The 21,458-nt window shown below is 39.3% G+C and overlaps 1 protein-coding gene across 1 annotated transcript; it reads left to right on the forward strand.

Annotated features, from left to right (window-relative positions):
* The first annotated feature begins 1,001 nt into the window (after positions 1-1,001).
* LOC112390539 (zinc finger protein 677-like) lies at positions 1,002-13,282 on the forward strand. The gene is given in 5 exon segments (XM_024731509.1): positions 1,002-1,022; positions 4,059-4,185; positions 10,909-11,623; positions 11,625-12,529; positions 12,696-13,282. Coding segments are annotated over 5 exon segments (1,875 nt in total). The 3' UTR covers positions 12,803-13,282.
* Positions 13,283-21,458: the final 8,176 nt, after the last annotated feature.

Raw genomic sequence — 21,458 nt, forward strand, 5'->3', positions numbered from 1 at the left:
TGTGTGGAGATGGGAGAGAAGAGTTGAGAAAGGAGAGGTGGGAAGAGTAGGGGAGGGAGAAAGCAAAGGTGGGGGATTTAAGGAGAGGAGGAGAGAGAACACAAGAGGTGAAGGTGGGGAAAAGGGGAGGAGGAGAAGGAGGGAAAGCGAGAAAGCAAGCAGGGGGAGGATGGTTGGGAAGGTGAGTGCAAAGCAGTTAGTGTGATCAACTCTCCCCATTTGCCTAGGAATTTCCCAGTTTTAGCACAGAAAGTCCTGCTTCTTGGGAACTTGTTCAGTCCTTGAAGAAGCAGGACAATTGGCTGCTTGAACAGCAGCAGCAGCAATTACCAGAGATTGTGTAACCAACAGAATCTGGCAGAAGTAACAGTATGTTATTTCTGTGGTTAGGTTATAAAAGACATTGTTGATTCCATCTTGGTCTCTCTCTCTTTCTGGAGTCACTGCCTCTGGGAAAAGCCAGCTGCCCTGTTGTAAGCGGGCCTCTGGAGAGAACAATTAGGCTTCCTCCCAACGGATCACCTGAGTGATCACATTCCACTTTCCCTCGCTTACAAGACACACATATCCATCCACTCGCACAAAAAACTTTTGAATTTTGCCATCTTCAACTTGTTGAGGAAAACATCTCAGCTTCCCATACATGTAGCCCTTACGGTTCTTCTCTTTCGCCTTAAATTGTTGGAAACATTAACGTAGAACATGCAGGAAGCAGCTCCACTCCAGAGGAAATCAAAGAGATTTACAGGAATCAAAAAGCAGAGAAAACAAGCACAGTTGGACAGAAGGACCAACAGATCCGGAAACAGCCAGGGATGGAGCGAGGGGAGGCTAAGCCCCGCCCCCACACTGACCCCGCCCCTACTCTGTTGCGCTTCCTGCCTAGTCCCACCCATTCTCCTCATCCCGTCTCTCGTTGGGCGCAGCCCAGACACCGCCCTCTGTACCGCCTCTTCCGTCCGCGCGGGCGCAATGTCCTGCAGACCCGGAAGTGAATCGGAATGAGCGGCAGAGGCGTTGGGGTGGGTGAGTTTCGCTTTTTTTTTTTGGTTTAACAGCCGGATTTCGCAGCCCCACAGCCTCCTGTCCTCCACACCTGCTGTTCAGTGGTCTCTGTTTTTATTGGGGTTTTACTACATAGGCATGATTGATAAGAATCTCCAGGATTCTCCCCTCCTCAGAGGTTGGGCTAATATCGCCTGGCTCAGAGACCCAAACCTCTAGTCACTTGGTTGGTCTTTGTGAAATGGCCAGCCCTCCAGCCTGAGTCATCCCATTATCAAACTAGGGGCCCACCGTAAGTCATCTTTTTAGCATAAATTATCAGGGTCCACCGTGAGTAATAAAGACACTGCAACCACTAAGGAAATTGCAAGAGTTAAAATGTTAACTTCTAGAAACTGGGGACCAAGCCCTGCCAGATTCTTTAGTACACAGCATTGAAACCTAAATCTTTCCTTTATGCCCTCTGATTTTTGACCTTGCTTTGGAATACCTTACCTGTTGCACGATTACAAAAAATATTACATTACATTTAGTCCTAATATTTTATTCAAAATAATGTCTAAGTCTCTCTTTAGTTGAGATTCTTTGGATATCTTGTAGCTATTTTATTTCATTTATTTTAAAGTTTCAGGTATTATATGCAGTAATAGCTTCATTTGAAGTTTGGCAGGTCCCTCTATTTAGTTTTTTTTCTTTTTTTTAATTCAAGATTATGTTGAGTTTCCTAGATACAGCAGACTTTTATTTGAAAAATCCATGTTTCTTTTGAGTTTGAATTGCTCTGAATTTGCAATCACTGAGGTCTTTATGTCACCACATCTTCCAAGTAAGAATTGTGATTTTCAGACTTTATGTCCTTCAGTAAAGTTTTATAGTTTCTTCTAGGTCTAGAAATGTATTGTAAATAGGTGTCGTGGTATATTTGCTAATGGAAATGCAGACTATTTCTCATGTCGTTTGTATTGTTTTAAATTACCAATACTAAAGAAGAAAAATGATTTTCAGTATGTTGTTATTACTTCTTATAGTTAAAACACCTTTTTCTAGGTTGCCATCGTGTCACCTGAATAATAACATTTCCAACTCTTTGACTCTATTTTTGTGTTTCCTTCTTTTCCCTCTTCTGCTGGTCCCAATTCAGGCATAATATGCAATGGTGAATGGCAGGAGCCCTGGCCATAATATCCCTTGCATCATCCTCATCGTCAGTGGAAATGCTTCTTCTGTTATATACTACTGATTATGGTGTTTGCTGGAATTCTCTTGCTTAATAACTTTTAAGTTCCTATTTGGCATGATTTTTAATTATCCAAAAAGTTCTTCAAAAATTTGCCTTTATAAATCTTTTCTTCTCTTTTAATCTGTTAAACTATAGTGTTAATAAATTTTCTACTCTTCAGTCATTGTTTTATTATTGCATAAAGTTTATTTGGCTTATGTTAATGGCCAAATATCAACATTTAAATGAATAGAACTTTTTATATTTATTGTACATATATGTACAATAAAAATTTAGTGGAGATTGAAGGTAAAACTTTCTATATTTTAAAAAATTTCTGTAGTTTTTTTACACTAGGAAAATATAGAATAATGTTGACAACAACCTAATTAGAATTAAGTACAATTTATAAATGTTTGTTTTACCAAGAATGCTAAAATACACGAGTAAAAAATTGATAGATTAAAAAAACTTATTCAAAAAGATCTGTCATTCACAGAAGATTGCTTTTATCGAAAGTATGTTTATGTGTGCATGTGTGTATGAAAGCAGAAACCTACGGTGTGTATAAAAGACATCATCATTTCATGAATAACTTTTATATTTATTTTAACTTTTGAAAATTGTTCTTAAATATTTTCTATGGCCTTAGATTTTTTCCTACACTATTGCATCACTGAGTTAATAGTAGTAAGGAGAGAAATACATTATGTGCACACGTGTGTATGTATATAATGATCTTTTTTAAAATATAAATTTATTTATTTATTTTTGGCTGCGTTGGGTCTTTGTTGCTGCGCGGGGCTCTCCCTAGCTGTGGCGAGTGGGGGCTACTCCTCGCTGCAGTGCGCCGGCCTCTCACTGCGGTGGTCTCTCCTGTTGTGGAGCACGGGCTCTAGGCACGCAGGCTTCAGTAGTTGTGGCACACGGGCTCAGTAGCTGTAGCTCGTGGGCTCTAGAGTGCAGGCTCAGTAGTTGTGGCGCACGGGGTTTAGTTGCTCCGCAGCATGTGGGATCCTCCCAGACTGGGGCCCAAACCCGTGTCCCCTGCACTGGCAGGCGGACTCCTAACCACTGCGCCACCAGGGAAGTCCTATAATGATCTTTTATGCAGTTTCATGTTGTTAGCTTTGAACTTCCTTCAAGTTTTCTCGTTTAGGAAACCCACTATTAGTGTACTTTTAATGCTGCATCTGTTACTTAACTGTTTCGGACCACCTAGTTCAGGAGCTGGCTCTACCATTTCTTAGCTGTGTGACCTGAGGTGAGTTTCTTAGAGTCTCTGTGACACAGAGGTCTCCTCAACAAGGTGGGAACAGATATTTCTCTAATGTTACTACACAAAATAATACACAATTAGAGTAATGCTCAGTACATGGTAAATGTTGAAAACCTTTTTGTCTTTGCTGTTATAACCATCACCACAATTTTTAGATTCTAAACTTTCTTTAAAGCCATTGTGAACTTTGTAATCCCTAAAGACACCACATACGTGCCAGCTCATCAAAGAAATTAAATATCATTGGTGTGTAGAATGTACTACCTAGCACTTCTATATAGACCACCTTGTGATGATGAATTTTTTGTTTGTAGATTTCTTTTACTGTCCACAAAATGTGAAATGCATAGTGATTTTGTGAATTTTATGCTCTGTGGTTGAAAAGTGTGTAATAGCACAGAATTAGGGATATATGACTTGCTCAAAATTATCTTACACTGATCTGTCAAAATGCTCTCTACAACCAAATCAATCCTTACACCTCTCTCCTATCATTTTGTGTGAAGATAAGAACTCTCCCCATGGTCCCTTAGTGAAGCATGTTTTTCATTATAGGTGCTGTTGACCTTCAGGGATGTGGCCATAGAATTCTCTCAGGGGGAGTGGGAATGCCTGGACCCTACTCAGAGGGCCTTGTACAGGGAAGTGATTTTGGAGACCTACAGGAACATGCTCTCTCTGGGTGAGGATAAGTTCCCTCTAAAAGTTGGGATCTTCCCTGTATATCATTACATTTTTCCCTTGAGAGTCTCTGGGGAGCCCTGCTTTGCTGATTGAGTTTTAGATCCTTGTTTTTCAGGGAGATTTGAAGCTGCGTTGATTCAGACATGAAAAGCTTCATGATGTGGGATCTGGACTTCAACCTTCCCCTTTCTTCAGATGATCTGCCCACTTTACACTAGATTAGTGATGCTCCCACAACCTGAATAATTACAAAACCTTGTAGTAAAATAAAAAATATCTGATTCCGTGGTTTTACCCCTGTACTTTTGGTTCAGTAATTCTTGGAAGAGAGTTAGATGTCTATACGTAAAATATTCCTTAAGCATTCAGAAGAAGGCAGTCGGTGGACAAATTAGTGAAATATTTTTGTAGGTCCACCTGTAATATTCTCTCGTTTTAGGTGAACAAAGAGCTGGGTTTATATTCTGGAAAAGCCCCAGCACGTCATGTTTCTCTAAGCAGGCATCTGTCTTTCTGATATTAATATTTTTTTCCATTTTGAAGCAAGGGAAAGAGCCTTGGGCTGTGGAGGGTGAGGTAAAAATAGTGAAAAAAACCAGATGGGGGAGACGTTTCAAAGATGTCAACACAGCAAAGAGCTCAGATGGTCAGAGAGGAAGCTACTTCATCAAATATTGTTTGAGAAGCTTTCCCCAAATAAGAGAGGTCTGTGGGAAAAGAAAAGTACTCGTGAGCAGTCAAAGGAAATCTCCTCCTATTACTCTGTTCTGCAGACCTGCAAGAAGTTATCCTCCAACCTTCCAGTGGTGTTTCAGCTGTTGCAGAGACAAAGGCAAAGTCTCTTTCACGCCCTACAACACTGTATTATCTGGCACCTGTGACCTTTCTGGTCCCTTGGCTTTGAGAGGGATGAGGAGGGCTGTTTCAGAGGGACCCTCTTTCCCCTTTGGTCTCTGCTTTTGTACTCAATTCCATCTGATTCCAACTGATCCTTCAGTTCCTCTGTAGTCCTGGCTCCAGGGCCTGACCAGGTTTCCATCCTCATTTCCCGTATTTGGGAGACCTTCTTAGGAGGTGGAGAAACATTGGCTTCCCTGCCATTGAATTTGGGTCCCCGAGCAACTGCATGGGACTGCCTCAGGGCCTCTCTGCTGCATCAGGCTGCACAGCCGTTTCCTTACGCGTGCTTTTGCCACATGTCAGGAGCGTATAACAGGTGGGGCGGATCTTCTGAGATTGTCACTCAGCAGTACTGTAAAGACAGTGGACACAGAGATTGTCTCTTTGAAACCCAGTCCCACATGGGAAGCATATCTGTCTTTTAGGCACTCAGCCTGGGGTCTGTGGGCAGAGCACAGAGCTCCTTTTAAAGGACCCTGCAAAATCTGACCTCCTTGCTTTACTTCCATATCTTGTCTTTTCCTCCTTCTAATGCTCTACCTAGTCTGGGAATGTGAACAAACTTGGCTCTTCCACATCTCATATTCTCCTAAGTTTGTGTAATTTTGCTTTTCTGAAATTGGAATATCATCCTCTTTTTCTGCTGTGATAACGCGCAGGCTCAACGGCCATGGCTCACGGGCCCAGCCGCTCCGCGGCATGTGGGATCTTCCCGGGCCGGGGCACGAACCCGTGTCCCCTGCATCGGCAGGCGGACTCTCAACCACTGCGCCACCAGGGAAGCCCGGGAGTTTCCTTTGTAACAGAAAATTTTTGAAGAACACTCTGATTAATATACTACAGTGCCATCTCGCTACTTACAGAGGTGCCCGTTTAAGCCACTGAGCGATCCCCGGTCCCAGGATGCGGAGATAGAAAGTATCAGGAGAGTCTGACCAGTGAGTGGTTGTAGTTGTCTTTCTGCTCTTTGTGGAGTGTAACACTGTCTTTGAAGGAGAACGTGGCATTGTTGATCAAATATCTAGTGACCATCACCTTTGAACCAACAATCACAGGCATACACATTTATCCCAGGGAGAGCGCTGTCACAGCTGTGTGTCTGTGAGGCGTTGGTCAAACTCTTCTTCATGCCAAATTGTTCATCGCATACATGCACCATTGTTCAGTATCCTTCAAACAAATGTGGTTGTGATGCATTATATTGACGGAACTTAGGAAGGTAAATGATACCCCGTTTTTTAAGTCTACCCTAATTTGTTATGTTTAAGCCACTGCCGTTTTCATTATGCACATTTCCAAGTATTATGAATGAACTTTAAAAAATTTATTTAATCATTCATTACGTTTTTGTTTGGTTTTTTTTTTTTAATTATTTATTTATTTATTTTTGGCTGCATTGGGTCCTCTTTGCTGCGCGTGGCCTTTCTGTAGTTGCGGCGATCGGGGGCTACTCTTCGTTGTGGTGCACGGGCTTCTCATTGCAGTGGCTTCTCTTGTTGAGGAGCACGGGCTCTAGGCGTGCGAGCTTCAGTAGTTATGGCACGCAGGCTCTGTAGTTGTGGCACGCAGGCTCAGTAGTTGTGGCATGCAGGCCCAGTTGCTCTGCGGCATGTGGGATCTTCCCGGACCAGGGCTCGAACCCATGTCCCCTGCATTGGCAGGTGGATCCTTAACCACTGTGCCACGAGGGAAGCCCTCATTACGTATTTTTGACGACACTCAGAGTTCTGTTTTATATCTACAATGCATGGGGCTGTTGGATGGAGTAATGAATATTTTTAATATATTTTACAACATCTCCTTTCTGAGCGTTGAAAGTTATGGCTCAGCAGCAGTTTCCCCCAAATGTATTCACTACTGAATTTTGTGAGAAAATTGGCTTAGCCCCTTTATTTTTCTTTCACCTGATGTACTAACTACTATTAAAGTACCTTTTTTCTCAATTGATTGGGTTTTTGAAACTGGGCCTATTGCATATTTTGAGAATATACTTTTTTTTTTATTGTTACTCTGTTTATCCCAGAAATACCATTAAATTGATCTTCCATAATTTGTATAGGGTATATTAAGCTTTTCTTTTCTTTTTCTGTAGTATACCTTAAGTTTTCTAAATACAACTTCTTGGATTTTATTTGAATCTTACTGAGTTTTTATATTTTGGTTCAAATGCTTTATTCTAATAATGAATCTCCCTGTATAGATTCATTTTGTACATCTTGGTATGTTAAACTAATATTTAAATATCTCATTGTATTTTATTGGAAACTTAGCCAATCTCTTCCACTCCATGTACGTCCTCGACCCTATTGCTTGTAACACTTGTGTTTTGTACAAGATTTCTAATGTTTTGGAAATTACATTCTTCAGTTAACACTTCATGGCTATTTTGATCCTCACGTTTTAAACTGGATTCCATAAAAAGTTCACCTGGTCCTTGTTCACCCACATCCCAGTGCTCTCTTGTTCTCTGGCTACAGTCAACTGCTTATGTTACTGACCACCTCTTCCCACGTCGACCTCTTCCATGGCACTACCAAAAGTTGTTTCTACAATCTCCTGCTACTAACAACTGCCCTTCAGTAGAATCAGTAGAATCCACTCCCCACTATGAGTCATTGAGTTGTTTTTCCCTTGAGGTTGCTTATGTTCTGATGATCACTATGAAGTCCAAATTTATTAATTTTGGATAAGTACGTGTTAATTTCCATCCATTCATAATAACTATATATCCACTGCTGTGTATACTAAGAGCATTCCTCATCTCATGTCTCTATGTTTCTGATTGTATTAAGAGATCCAAATATATGATTTCAGATAATTAGAGGAGGCTAGCAAAATAAACACTATTATCTTTATATAACAAATATAAGGACACAGCCTCAAAAAGGTTAACGTGCCAAAATTGGTGAATTTCTATTTAGAAAATATGTTATGTAATTAATAGTGTGGTTTGTATGTTATTTCTTTTTAGCTAAAATGATCACTTCTTCCCTAAAGTTCAAACCTTGACAAAAGCCTGCTGCTAACTTTGTTTCCCTTCAACTCTTTTTCCTCACCTTGCACTCATGGTTACCCTCCATTGATGGATTCCTTTATTTATTTATTTATTTTTGGCTGCATTGGGTCTTTGTTGCTGCACGGCTTTCTCTAGTTGTAGCGAGCGGGGGCTAATCTTTGTTGCGGTGCGTGGGCTTCTCGTTGCGGTGGCTTCTTTTGTTGTGGAGCACGGGCTCTAGGGGCATGGGCTTCAGTAGTTGTGGCACGTGGGCTAGACCAGGGCTTGAACCTGTCTCTAGGGCGCAGGCTCAGTAGTTGTTGCACAGGGGCTTAGCTGCTCCGCGGCATGTGGGATCTTCCCAGACCAGGGCTTGAACCTGTGTTCCCTGCACTGGCAGGCAGATTCTTAACCACTGTGCCACCAGGGAAGTCCAGCTGCTGGATTCTTGACAGTTTCATTGCATCTGCACGTGTATGTACAAAGTGGATTTATTCATTCCCCTTTTGATGGCCATTTCTAGAATTTTGCTTTTAATACCTGTTAACATTTTTGTCCATATCTCATGGTATATTCAAGCCTCTTGAATATATGCCTATAAGTAGGAATCTAAGGGTATTCATTTTGGTACATCTCAGGGCAAATAGCAGAGTAGTGGTAAATGTCCCACTGTATCACACTGACTCCCTCTTTAACCTCTTCCGTTATTCCCCCACACCCATAGTATATTTCCCACAGAATGGGTCAGTGTATTTTTTTTTGCATTGTCCCAGCACAGTTGTAAGCACAAGCTCCGTTCTTCCACCTTTCCTCAGATTGTCTATTGATCTGGATGGAGCATACTGTTACCTCCTTAGCGTATTGATTTTAGCCGCTGAATGTCCAAGTTGCTTCAGAACTCCCTCCCCTTACCTCTTCCCCCACCCTGTATAAAGATCTCTTCTCTTCCAGAGGACAGCTTGATCAGGACAACACCATGGTCTACTAGCTGTCTAAACCCACATGTTCAGCAACTGATGGCTCAGATGCCGTTATCCAGGAGAGAGAGTTCAGTAGCACTATTAGTAACACAGCTGCCTTCCTGTGATTTTCTTCAAGCCTTTCTCCATGCTGCTGGGATTTGCTGTGACCTTTGTGCTTACTTCCTGAGTGGGCAGTGGTGTTTAGGGCCTAAGAGCGTGTGATGTGACCCTGCAGCCCAGGTTCAAATCTTGGCTCTCAAGTTTACTTTCTGTGTAAATTGTTATTGGCTATATAAACTCCACGGGCCATTGTTTCTTTCATCTGAAAAATTATGATAATTTACCTCAAGAATATTTAAATAAGTTAATGACTTTAGAGGCCTTAGAACACTGCATGGTATATAGTAAGAAATGAAAATGTAGCTTTATTTCCTAAGACTTTTAAACTTTCTCTTACGTTTAAAACTATGAGATTTACCTTTGCTTGCATTATATTTTGTCTGTATTCATTTTGCAATTTATTCCTTATCAGTGTTGTCTCTGACTTTAGTTAATACATTTTCAAAGCACATACTCTGTAGTACATGTATTTTGTGACTGCAGAATTGCGTACTTAAAGGTTTCTCCATAGTTAAGAAATTGCTCTTTTTTATTGACTGTTATTTAACTGCAGGCATGAAATCATAATTCTTATTTCTGATTACTTCCCCAGTTCTTAGCCTTTAAAATATTATGCATTTAGCTGAAACAGATATTTCAAAAGTCAGTGGTTCTTAACATATTTTCCAGTTCTCATATCATGTACTCCTCTAGAACAGAAGTCCCTTCTTTGTACTGAAGGAAGAAGTATTTAGAATACCACAGATTACATTGTTTTATAATTTTTTTTACTTATTATTTATCTTCTGGATTTATCATGGGTTTCTAAAATGTTTGTTTTTTTAAATTATGATTTATAGATAATGGGTTTTCGGTATCTTTTATGTATTATGACTGTCATACACGAGTGGTTGATTTTTCAAAATGCCTATTCTGCATGAGTATAGATAGTTTTATTATCGGAATTCAGAACAATATTATGTTATTCTTACAGTGATTTTCTATCAAGTTCTTTCTTATTTTCCCAGTGCTATTTTTATTTTGTACTTGTGAATAGCCACTTATTTAACAAACTTAAATAAGTTTGTTAGAGATTATTTACCATTACAGTATATAATGTTCTGCTTTAACATTTATTTGGGTACAATTATTATACAGTAAATGTTATATAATATTGCTTTTCTTCAAATATGAGACACCCATGTGTCTACTGACAATTGGTGTGTACTTTGAGGTGATAAAAGGATACCACCTGTTTCAGGGCCTATGTAAATTTTCATACTGTGAGTGGTTTGATCCCAGGGTGTTGTAACTAGGCTTTCCTACAAATGATTTTGTCTACCTGTAATCACCCTTTTTTTTTTTTTAATATTTATTTATTTGGCTGCGCTGGGTGTTAGTTGCGGTGTGCAGGATCTTTAGTTGTGGCCTGCAAGATCTTTAGTTGTGACATGTGGGATCTTTAGTTGTGGTATTCGGGATCTTTTTTTAGTTGCAGCATGCGGGATCTAGTTCCCTGACCCGGGATCGAACCTGGGCCCTGCATTGGGAGCATGGAGTCTTAACTGCTGGACCACCAGGGAAGTCCCTGTAATCACCCTTTCTTTATTGAGGAATGCTATTCTCTTTGTATTTCTAATATTTGCATACCATGGTTGAGGAGTTTTATAAGTATTACTTTTGGTCTAATACGATGTTTTCAGTATAAAATGTTTATTTTACAGCTCTAGTTAATAGGAAACCTATGGTTGTTTATATCTTTCAGATATCTCTACTCGATGTGTGATCAAGGAATTGTCACCAAAAGAGGATATTAACAAAGGAGAATTATTCCGAATATTAATGTTGGGAAGACACAAAAGAAATGACATCAAGGATTTTGATTTCAGGGAAGTCCAGCAAAATATGCATGAGTTTGAAAGTCATTGTGGATATGATGAAACAAATTACAAAGGAGTTATTACAACCTATAACAAAAATCTCACTAGTAGAAGAGATCAACAACAGAACAAATCCTGGAATGATTTCCCTCTAAAGCAGAGTGTATCTGTAAGAAAAAGTACTTATCAATGTTATAAATATGAGAAGTCATATATAAGGTCTTTGTTAGAACTAAAAAATAACATAACCTATGCAGAAAACACTTATATAACATGTTTTGAGAATGAAGTTGGATTAAGGTTTCAGTCTCATCTGGCTGAACTTCAGAAGTTTCAAACCAAAGAGAAAATTTATAAATGCAACCAAGTTGAGAAGTGAATCAACAGTAGTTGTTCTGCTCCACCACTTCAAAGAATTCTTCCTAGTGTCAGCATCAACATTTGTAATAAATCTGGGGAAATTTTTGTACATCCTTCACTACTTACACAACATCAGAGAGCACATATTACTGCAAAGCCTTACAAATGTAATGACTGTGGGAAAGCTTTTAGAGACGGCTCAAACCTCACTAGTCATCAGAGAATTCATTCTGGGCAGAGACAAATGTAATGAATGTGATAAAGCTATCCAATTTGCAAACCTTGCTAGACATCGGAGAATCCATACCAGAGAGAAACCCTATAAATGTAATATATGTGGCAAGAGCTGTAGTCAGAATTCAAATCTTGCAAGTCATCAGAAAATTCATACTGGAGAGAAACCTTACAAATGTAGTGAGTGTGGCAAAGCTTTTTCTGGGCATTCAAGCCTAACTCAACATAAGAGAATCCATATTGGAGAGAAACCTTATAAATGCAACGAATGTGGGAAGGCTTTTAGAGGAAGCTCGAATCTCACTAATCATCAGAGAATTCATTCGGGGCAGAGACCTTACAAATGTAGTGAGTGTGACAAATCCTTTAACCGAGTATCACATCTCACTAGACACCAGAGAATCCATACTGGAGAGAAACCATATAAATGTAGTGTATGTGGCAAGGTCTGTAGTCAACATTCAAATCTTGTAAGTCACCAGAGAATTCATACAGGAGAGAAACCTTACAAATGTAATGAGTGTGGCAAAGCCTTTATGGAGCGTTCAAGCCTTACCCAACATAAGAGAATCCATAGTGGAGAAAAGCCTTACAAATGTAAGGAATGTGGCAAAGCCTTTAACCAGTCCTCTAACCTTGTCATACATCAGAGGATTCATACTGGAGAGAAGCCTTACAGATGTAATGAGTGCGGCAAGGCATTTAGCCAATTTGCAAACCTTACTAGACATCAGAAAATGCATACTGAAAAGAAACTTTGTAAACCTAATATACGTGGTAATGCTTTTATCCAAAGATCATGCATTGGAGATCATCAGACAATTCATAGTGGAGAGAAACCTCACAAATGTAATGTGTGTGGCAAAACCTTTTATGCATATTCAAGCCTTACTCGACATCAAAGAGTCCACACTTCATAGAAACCAGATAAAAGTCACGGATTTGGCAAAGCTTCTAAGTAGGGCTCACACTTAACTAGACAACAGAATATACATCTTTGAAAGAAAGTACATAAATGTAATGGGTATGGCAGGGCTTTTATCCAAAGATCAAGCCTTATGTAATGTTAGAATTCCTCCTGGGGAGAAACTTTATAAATGTAATGAATGTGTTAAGCTTTTATCAAATGTTCACACTTTTGGGGACATGAGACGATTCACATCAGAGAGGAAACATACAGTGTGACCTCAGGATTCACCACAGAATTTATATTGTAGAAAAATCTTAGAAGTAATGAATATGATAAACTGTTTCACCATTTTCTCACAACAGGCACATCAGATTCATACTAGAGGAAACTAAGTTCTTATCAGAGGTTATTCAAGTTAAATCCTTCTTAGTAATGAAAAATCAAAATCATAAAGCCTGTAATGGCTGTCAAAGTTACAAGGATACCTGTGGAAAAGTTCTGTGATCTTAATTTAGTAAGTGTTTATTTGAGATTTCTTGAAAAGGCTACTTTACTTTTTGATGGCTTTCAACCTGAGTTTTGAAATCTTTATTTTATGCCTTCGTTACTGTTGTTTCATATGTCACCATGAAGGTCTCTGGGAAGGATTTAATCAGATGAAAGAACATCCTTCCTTGGGTGAGGTTCATGTTCAAAGTTTCCTGAAAGAGCAGGAACACTGAATTTATGAGACAATACAGTATAAATTTGAATGAGGGCTTGAGTGGTATATAATAGATGTAAAACTATGATCTAAGTCGTCATGATTAATGTGTTATGGGTTCTCTTCTTCAGTTTTGTTGGTATGGGGTTTTTATGGTGATATGGGTGGGGCTGAAGAGAGGGTATCTGAATGTGGTTTAAACTTTCCACCAGTGCCAAAGAAAAGGAGACCCAGGCTTTCTAATCATCTTGCCTAAGTTAGGTAGAATGGGAAGAAGGGTGGGAGACTTAAAAGCTGTTAGTAGTCAAATAATAAAAAATGAATTCAAGACTAATTCAACACTGAATGTTTACTCTTGAAGTTTCTTACTCCCTGGTTGGGAAAGACCACAATTTTCCTCATGTTAATAACTGTGTACACATTCTTTTCTGTTGCACATATAGGATCCTTTATACAATATAATTGTTGACAGTGTTTGTGAAATACTGTTTAGGTAAACTGCCTGTGGTATTTTTATTGTAGTTTCATGAAAGTAATGTGTAGAAATGTTTATCAGACAATAAATATGATTTAATAATTTTATTAGAGCAAGTTTTCAAAAGCTATAAAAATCTCAATTTAAGATTATGGTAATAAGGCTTATCGTTCATAGTTCTTTTTCAACTGTGTTAAAATTTACTTTTATGTTCTTATAAAATTTTTCCTTACCACGTTTTTCCTCACACCTTTTAAATTAATTTATATATCTAGTTTACATTTCACCTCTATAGTCAGCAAAACATTTGGAGGATACATAGACAAAGTGTTTTTTTTAATTAATTAATTACTTTATTACTTTTATTTTTGGCTGTGTTGGGTCTTTGTTGCTGCATGCAGGCTTTCTCTAGTTGCAGCAAGCGGGGGGCTACTCTTTGCTGCTGTGTGCGGTGTTGTGCTGTGTTGTGGTGGCTTCTCTTGTGGAGCACAGGTTCTAGGCACACAGGCTTAAGTAGTTGTGACACGCGGGCTCTAGAATGCAGGCTCAGTATTTGCGGTGCATGGGCTTAGTTGCTCTGCAGCATGTGGGATCTTCCCGGACCAGGAATCTAACCCATGTCCCCTGCATTGGCAGGCGGATTCTTAACCACTGCTCCACCAAGGAAGTCCGACAAAGTAGTTATTTTGAAACTTTCACAACATAAGGTAGTGCGCATATAACAACATTAGGTAAAAAGTAGGTGATCTATGAACGTGAAGAAAGAGGGTCTTTTATGTCTTTAGTGCAGTGAAAGAACTGGAATGATATGGGATGATGAATTGAAATCTTGTAATTTGGAGGCAGGAGACCTATTGCTGTCCTAGAAGTCATACTGGAATTTTGGTTAAAAATATGCTTATTTTACCTTATTTTATCTCAAATTATTTCCCTTCTTGCCATTATTATTACTACCATCATCACTTGATTCCATTGTTGCAGTGAATGCTAAGCCCTGTATCTCCAAGGTGTTGCAGACCAGAGTCAGTAGATCAGAACGTTTTTCTGAATTCAATGTAATATTAGATTTTTTCGTTCATTTTATTTATATGTAATTCAAATGACATGAAATTGACCCCTTGACAATTAAGTGGGTTTTGTGTATTCACAATTTTGTAAAACCATCAGCACTAATTCCAGGACATTTTCATCACCCCCTCCAAAGAAACCCCATACCCTTTAGCACGCCTCACTCCCACTCCTTGGAAACTACTAATGTAATTTCTGTCCCTATGTATGTCCCTATCCTGTATATTTCATATAAGTGAAATCTGTATGTGGCCTCTGTCCCTACCTTCTTTCACTGAAAATATTTTCTTTTAGAAAATATTTTCAAGACATCCATGTTGTAACATGTATCATTACTTGATTCCTTTTTGTGGCTGAATAATACTTCATTGAAGTATAAAATTCTTTGAACTCCTTCCATTCTTGGCTATTTAAATAATGCTTTTGTGAACGCCCATTTACAATTTTTTTGGACATATGTTTTCAGTTCTCTTGGGTATATGTATAGGGGTAGAATTACTGTGTCATAAGAATAACTTACCTATCTCTTGAGAAACTGCCAAGCTTTTCTAAAGCAGCTGCACCATTTTATATTCCTACCAGCAATGTATGAGGATTAATTTCTCCACTTCTTCATCAACAGTTGTTATTTTCTATCTCAGCAGGTGTAAAGTGTCTCCTTGTGGTTTTTTTTTTTAAACATCTTTATTGGGGTATAATTGCTTTACAATGGTGTGTTAGTTTCTGCTTTATAACAAAGTGAATCAGTTATACATATACATATGTTCCCATATGACTTCCCTCCTTGTGGTTTTTATTTGCGTTTTCTAATGGCTAATGATCTTGAGCATATTTTCATGTGTTTGTTGGCCATTGGTGTATCTTGTTTCGAGAAATATGTATTCAAATGCTACGCATATTTTTTACTTGGGTTATTTGTCTCTTTTAGATTGTTTTAAGAATTCTTTATATATGCTAGATATAATCTCCTTATTAGGTATGTTATTGGCAAATATTGCTTCCTATTTTGTGATTGTCTTTTTACATTCTTGATAGTGTTCTTTGACACACAATGTTTAAATTTTGATGAAACTTTATTTTGGGGAGTGGTTGCTTGTGTTTTTGGTGTGTTATATCTAAGAAAACATTGTATAACCAGTGTCTGGAAGAGTTATACCTATTTTTTCTTCAAGGTATTTTATAGTTGTTACATTAAGTTTTTGATGTCTTTTGAATTAACTTTTGTATAGGATGTGAGGTAGGGATTCAAATTTATTCTTTTGCATTTAGATATCCAGTTGTCCCATCTGTTCGATATTTGTAAGCATCAAAATTCCTTTATTAGCCTTTAAAATTTCATCAATCATTCTTATGTTGGGATGAAACTGTGGGAGGACCAATGGACTACAGAACCAGTACAGTCATGCTGGTTGAGATTTCTAGACTTTGAAAACAAAAAATAGTATTCTTGGAGATTGTAACCTGTGTTTGGTTAGGAAGACATGTACATACAATTACTTGAGAGTAAGAAGCATTTATAAATTAGGGCAAGAATTTAAAATGAGTTTGAATCGTGAAATATATGAAAGACTGGTGGATCATAGAGTTGCTGGCAACTACATCCTGAAACTTCAGGGTGGGTGGAGAGGCCAAAGTTTATGGTTATGTCTGAGAAGTTACTGCTCTGGCTGCCTTAAATGTGTAGCTAGGGATGGTGGGGAGGTTTGCAAAGTTTTTATCTAGTCACTGAGTTCTCCTGAGATTAACATTTTCTGCTCCACTTCTGCCTTCCAAATTCCATACAGGTTTGTCTCATTGGCAGACTTCAGTGAGAATCATACAACACTTTAAGGCAAAGAATTGGTCACAGCAGACTAAGGCAAGGAATAATGGAATAAGCAATAGAAAGATCAAAAGCATGGGGGGAGGCTGAGAAAAAAAGATGTGTGTGGAATAAGGGCTTCTTGGATAACCCACATATACTGAGAAATAAAGTACCTGAGAAAACCATAAGCTATCTTCTCTGGCACTGCACAGAAAGTAAAGGTGAAAGCAGAGTGGTAAATGGCCTGGTTAGGTATTGAAGGAGCATCAAAACTAAGAGCCAATCTGCAAATACTGAAAGAGTAATTTCTTCCCTCCCTCCCTCCCTCCCTGTCTCCCTCCCTGTCTCCCTCCTTTCCTTCCTTCCTTCTTCCTGTCCTCTCTCCCTCTCTCCTTTTTAAACTTTCTTCTCCAGGCATTGAATGAAATCTCTCAAACCACAATATGATTACTAAGCTAATGGAAGAGAGACTACATTGACCACACGTGAGAATGAAGACAGTCTTTACAAACTTAGTTTGGAAAAGTCACTAAACAAATTACAACCCACAACAGGCAGCAAAAACAAACCATAAAGGGAATGGAAAATCTAATTTACAGAATTCCACATTATAATATTTAAAATGCCAGTTTTCAACAAAAGTTAATGAGGAATGCAAAGAAACATGAAAGCATGGCTCAGTCACAAGAAAAAAAGGTTAAGAGAAGCTATTTTGAGGATCCCTGGACATTGAACTTCAAACTGAAGAAAGCCAATTACTAACACAAAGATAGAAAACACACTGGTGAAGTGAAATATATAGTTAAATTCAGAATACTCTAATAGAGCAGTATGTTAACCACTTAGCTCAAGTGTAAAAGTTAAAAGGAAAAAGTATTTAAAAATAACTAAATATTTGTTAATATAAGAAAAGTTAAATTGTGACAGCAAAAACGTAAAATGTGATGGGGAAATTAAAGGTTAAAGTTTTTCTAAAGCTATCAAAGTTATCAGTGTAAAATAGGCTTTTATTTCTGAGATGGTTTATGTAAGCCTCATAGTAACTACAAAGCAAAAACCTACAGAAGGTACACACAAAAGTAAAATGGGATCAAAGCATAACACTATAGAAAATCATCAATTCCTAAAGGAAGTCAGCAAGAGAGGAAGAAAGGAACAAGGGAACTAACTACAAAACAGCCTGAAAAAAATAAGTAAGAGGAGACTTTCAAGATGGTTGAAGAGTAAGACATGGAGATCACCTTCCTCCCGACAAATACATCAGAAATACAACTACACGTGGAACAACTCCTACAGAACACCTACTGAATGCTGGCAGAAGAACTCAGACTTTCCAAAAGGCAAGAAACTCCCCACATACCTGAGTAGGGCAAAAGAAAAAAGGAAAAATAGAGACAAAAGGATAGGGACGGGACCTGCAGCACTGGGAGGGAGCTGTGAAGGAGAAAAAGTTTCCACACACTAGAAGCCCCTTGACTGGCAGAGACAGGGGGTGGTGGGGGGAAGCTTTGGAGCCGTGGAGAAGAGTGCAGCAACAGGGGTGCAGAGGGCAAAGCAGAGAGATTCCCACATAGAGGATTGGTGCTGGGACGGGTGGGGGCTGGGAGCTGAAGCTCGGGCTTCAGAGGTCAAATCCCAGGGAGAGGACTGGGGTTGGCTGCATGAACACAGCCTAAAGGGGGCTAGTGCACCACAGCCAGCCTGGAGGGAGTCTGGGGAAAAGTCTGGAACTGCCTAAGAGGCAAGAGACCATTGTTTTGGGGTGCACGAGGAGAGGGGATTCAGAGTACCACCTAAACAAGCCCCAGAGATGGGCATGAGCCACGGCTATCAGCACGGACACCAGAGACGGACATGAAACACTAAGGCTGCTGCTGCAGCCACCAAGAAGCCTGTGTGCAAGCACAGGTCACTATCCACACCTCCCTTCCTGGGAGCCTGTGCAGCCCGCCACTGCCAGCGTCCCGTGATCCAGTGACAACTTCCCCAGGAGTGACAACTTCCCCGGGAGAACACACGGCATGCCTCAGGCTCTTGCAATGTCATGCCAGCTTCTGCCAGTGCAGGCTCGCCCCACATGCCGTACCACTCCCTCCCCCTGGCTTGAGTGAGCCAGAGCCCCCTAATCAGCCACTCCTTTAACCCCGTCCTGTCTGAGCAAAGAACAGACACCCTCAGGCCAAATCCAAAGCTGAGCCCCAGGAGATATGCGAACAAAGAAGAGAAAGGGAAATCTCTCCCAGCAGCCTCAGGAGCTGCGGATTAAATCACCACAATCAACTTGATGTACCCTGCATCTGTGGAATACCTGAATGACAATGAATCATCCCAAAATTGAGGCAGTGGACTTTGGGAGCAACGATATATTTTTTTTTTCCTTTTTCTCTTTTCTTGAGTGTGTATGTGTATGCTTCTTTGTGTGATTTTCTCTGTATAGCTTTGCTTTTACCATCTGTCCTATGGTTCTGTCTGTCTTTTTTTTTTTTAGCATAGTTTTTAGTGTTTATCACTGGTGGATTTGTTTTTTGGTTTTGTTGCTCTCTTTTTTTATTACTTTTTAATTTTTTTATTTTCAACAATTTTTTTATTTTAATAACTTTATTTCCTTTCTTCTTTGTTTTTTCTTTTTCTTTCTTTCTTTCTTTCTTTCTCCTCTCTCTCTCTCTCTCTCTCTCTCTCTCTCTCCTTCTCTCTTTCTTTCTGTCTTTCTTTCTTTTTTCTCCCTTTTCTTCTGAGCTGTGTGTCTGACAGGGTCTTGGTGCTCAGGCTGGTGTCAGACCTGTGCCTCTGAGGTGAAAGAGCTGAGTTCAGGACATTGGTCCACCAGAGACCTCCTGGCTGCACATAATATCAAATGGCAAAAGCTCTCCCTGAGCTCACCATCTCAATGCTAAGACCCAGCTCCACTCAATGACCAGCAAGCTACAGTCCTGGACACCCTATGCCAAGGTGTCATACGGCACCCTAGCAAGACAGGAACACAACCCCACCCATTAACAGAGAGGCTGCCTAAAATCATAATAAGGTCACAGACTCCCCAAAACACACCACCAGATGTTGTCCTGCCCACCAGAAAGACAAGATCCAGCCTCATCCACCAGAACACAGGCACTAGTGCCCTCCACCAGGGAGCCTACACAACCTACTAAACTAACCTTAGCCACTGGGGGCAGACACCAAAAACAATGGGAACTACGAACCTGCAGCCTGTGAAAAGGAGACACCAAACACAGTAAGTTAAGCAAAATGAGAAGACAGAGAAACACACAGCAGATGAAGGATCAAGGTAAAAACCCACCAGCCCAAGCAAATGAAGAGGAAGCAGGCAGTCTACATGAAAAAGAATTCAGAGTAATGATAGTGAAGATGACCCAAAATCTTGGAAGTAGAATGGAGAAAATACAAGAACTGTTTAACAAGAACCTAGAAGAACTAAAGAGCAAACGAATGATGAAAAACACAATAAATGAAATTAAAAATTCTCTAGAAGGAATCAATAGCAGAATAACTGAGGTAGAAGAACGGATAAATGACCTGGAAAATAAACTAGTGGAAATAACTACTGCAGAGCAGAATAAAGGAAAAAGAATGGAGGACAGTCTCAGAGACCTATGGGACAACATTAAATGCACCAACATTCTAATTATAGGGGTCCCAAAGAAGAAAAGAAAAGGAAAAGTTCTGATAAAATATTTCAAGAGATTATAGTTGAAAACGTCCCTAATATGGGAAAGGAAATAGTCAATCAAGTCCAGGAAGCACAGAGAGTCCCACACAGGATAAAGCCAAGGAGAAACACGCCAAGATACATCTTAATCAAACTATCAAATATTAAATACAAAGAAAAAATATTAAAAGCAGCAAGGGAAAAGCAACAAATAACATACAAGGGAACCCCCATAAGGTCAACAGCTGATCTTTCAGCAGAAATTCTGCAAGCCAGAAGGGAGTGGCAGGACATATTTAAAGTGATGACAGGGAGAAACCTACAACCAAGATTACTCTACACAGCAAGGATCTCCTTCAGATTTGATGGAGAAATTTAAATCTTTACAGACAAGCAAAAGCTAAGAGAATTCAGCACCACCAAACCAGCTGTACAACAAATGCTAAAGGAACTTCTCTAGGCAGGAAACACAAGACAAGGAAAAGAGCTACAAACACAAACCCAAAACAAGAAAATAGTGATAGGAACATACATATTGCTAATTACCTTAAATGTAAATGGATTAAATGCTCCAACCAAAAGACATAGACTAGCTGAATGGATCCAAAAACAAGACCCATATATATGCCGTCTACAAGAGACCCACTTCAGACCTAGGGGCACATACAGACTGAAAGTGAGAGGGTGGAAAAAGATATTCCATGCAAATGGAAATCAAAAGAAAGCTGGAATAGCAATTCTCATATCAGACAAAATAGAGTTTAAAAGAAAGACTATTACAAGAGACAAAGAAGTACACTACATAATGATCAAGGGATCAATCCAAGAAGAAGGTAGAACAATTGTAAATATTTATGCACCCAACATAGGAGCACCTCAATACATAAGGCAAATGCTAACAGCCATGAAAGGGGAAATCAACAGTAACACAATCATAGTAGGGGACTTTAACACCCCACTTTCACCAATGGACAGATCATCCAAAATGAAAATAAATAAGGAAACACAAGCTTTAAATGACAGATTAAAGAAGATGGACTTAATTGATATTTATAGAACATTCCATCCAAAAACAACAGAATACACTTTCTTCTCAAGTGCTCATGGAACATTCTCCAGGATAGATCATATATTAGGTCACAAATCAAGACTGTTAAATTTAAGAAAATGGAAATCGTATCAAATATCTTTTCCGACCACAACGCTATGAGACT

Source organism: Neophocaena asiaeorientalis, unplaced genomic scaffold, assembly GCF_003031525.2.
Source record: "Neophocaena asiaeorientalis asiaeorientalis breed wild unplaced genomic scaffold, Neophocaena_asiaeorientalis_V1.1 scaffold168, whole genome shotgun sequence".
NCBI classification, from domain to species: domain Eukaryota; kingdom Metazoa; phylum Chordata; class Mammalia; order Artiodactyla; family Phocoenidae; genus Neophocaena; species Neophocaena asiaeorientalis.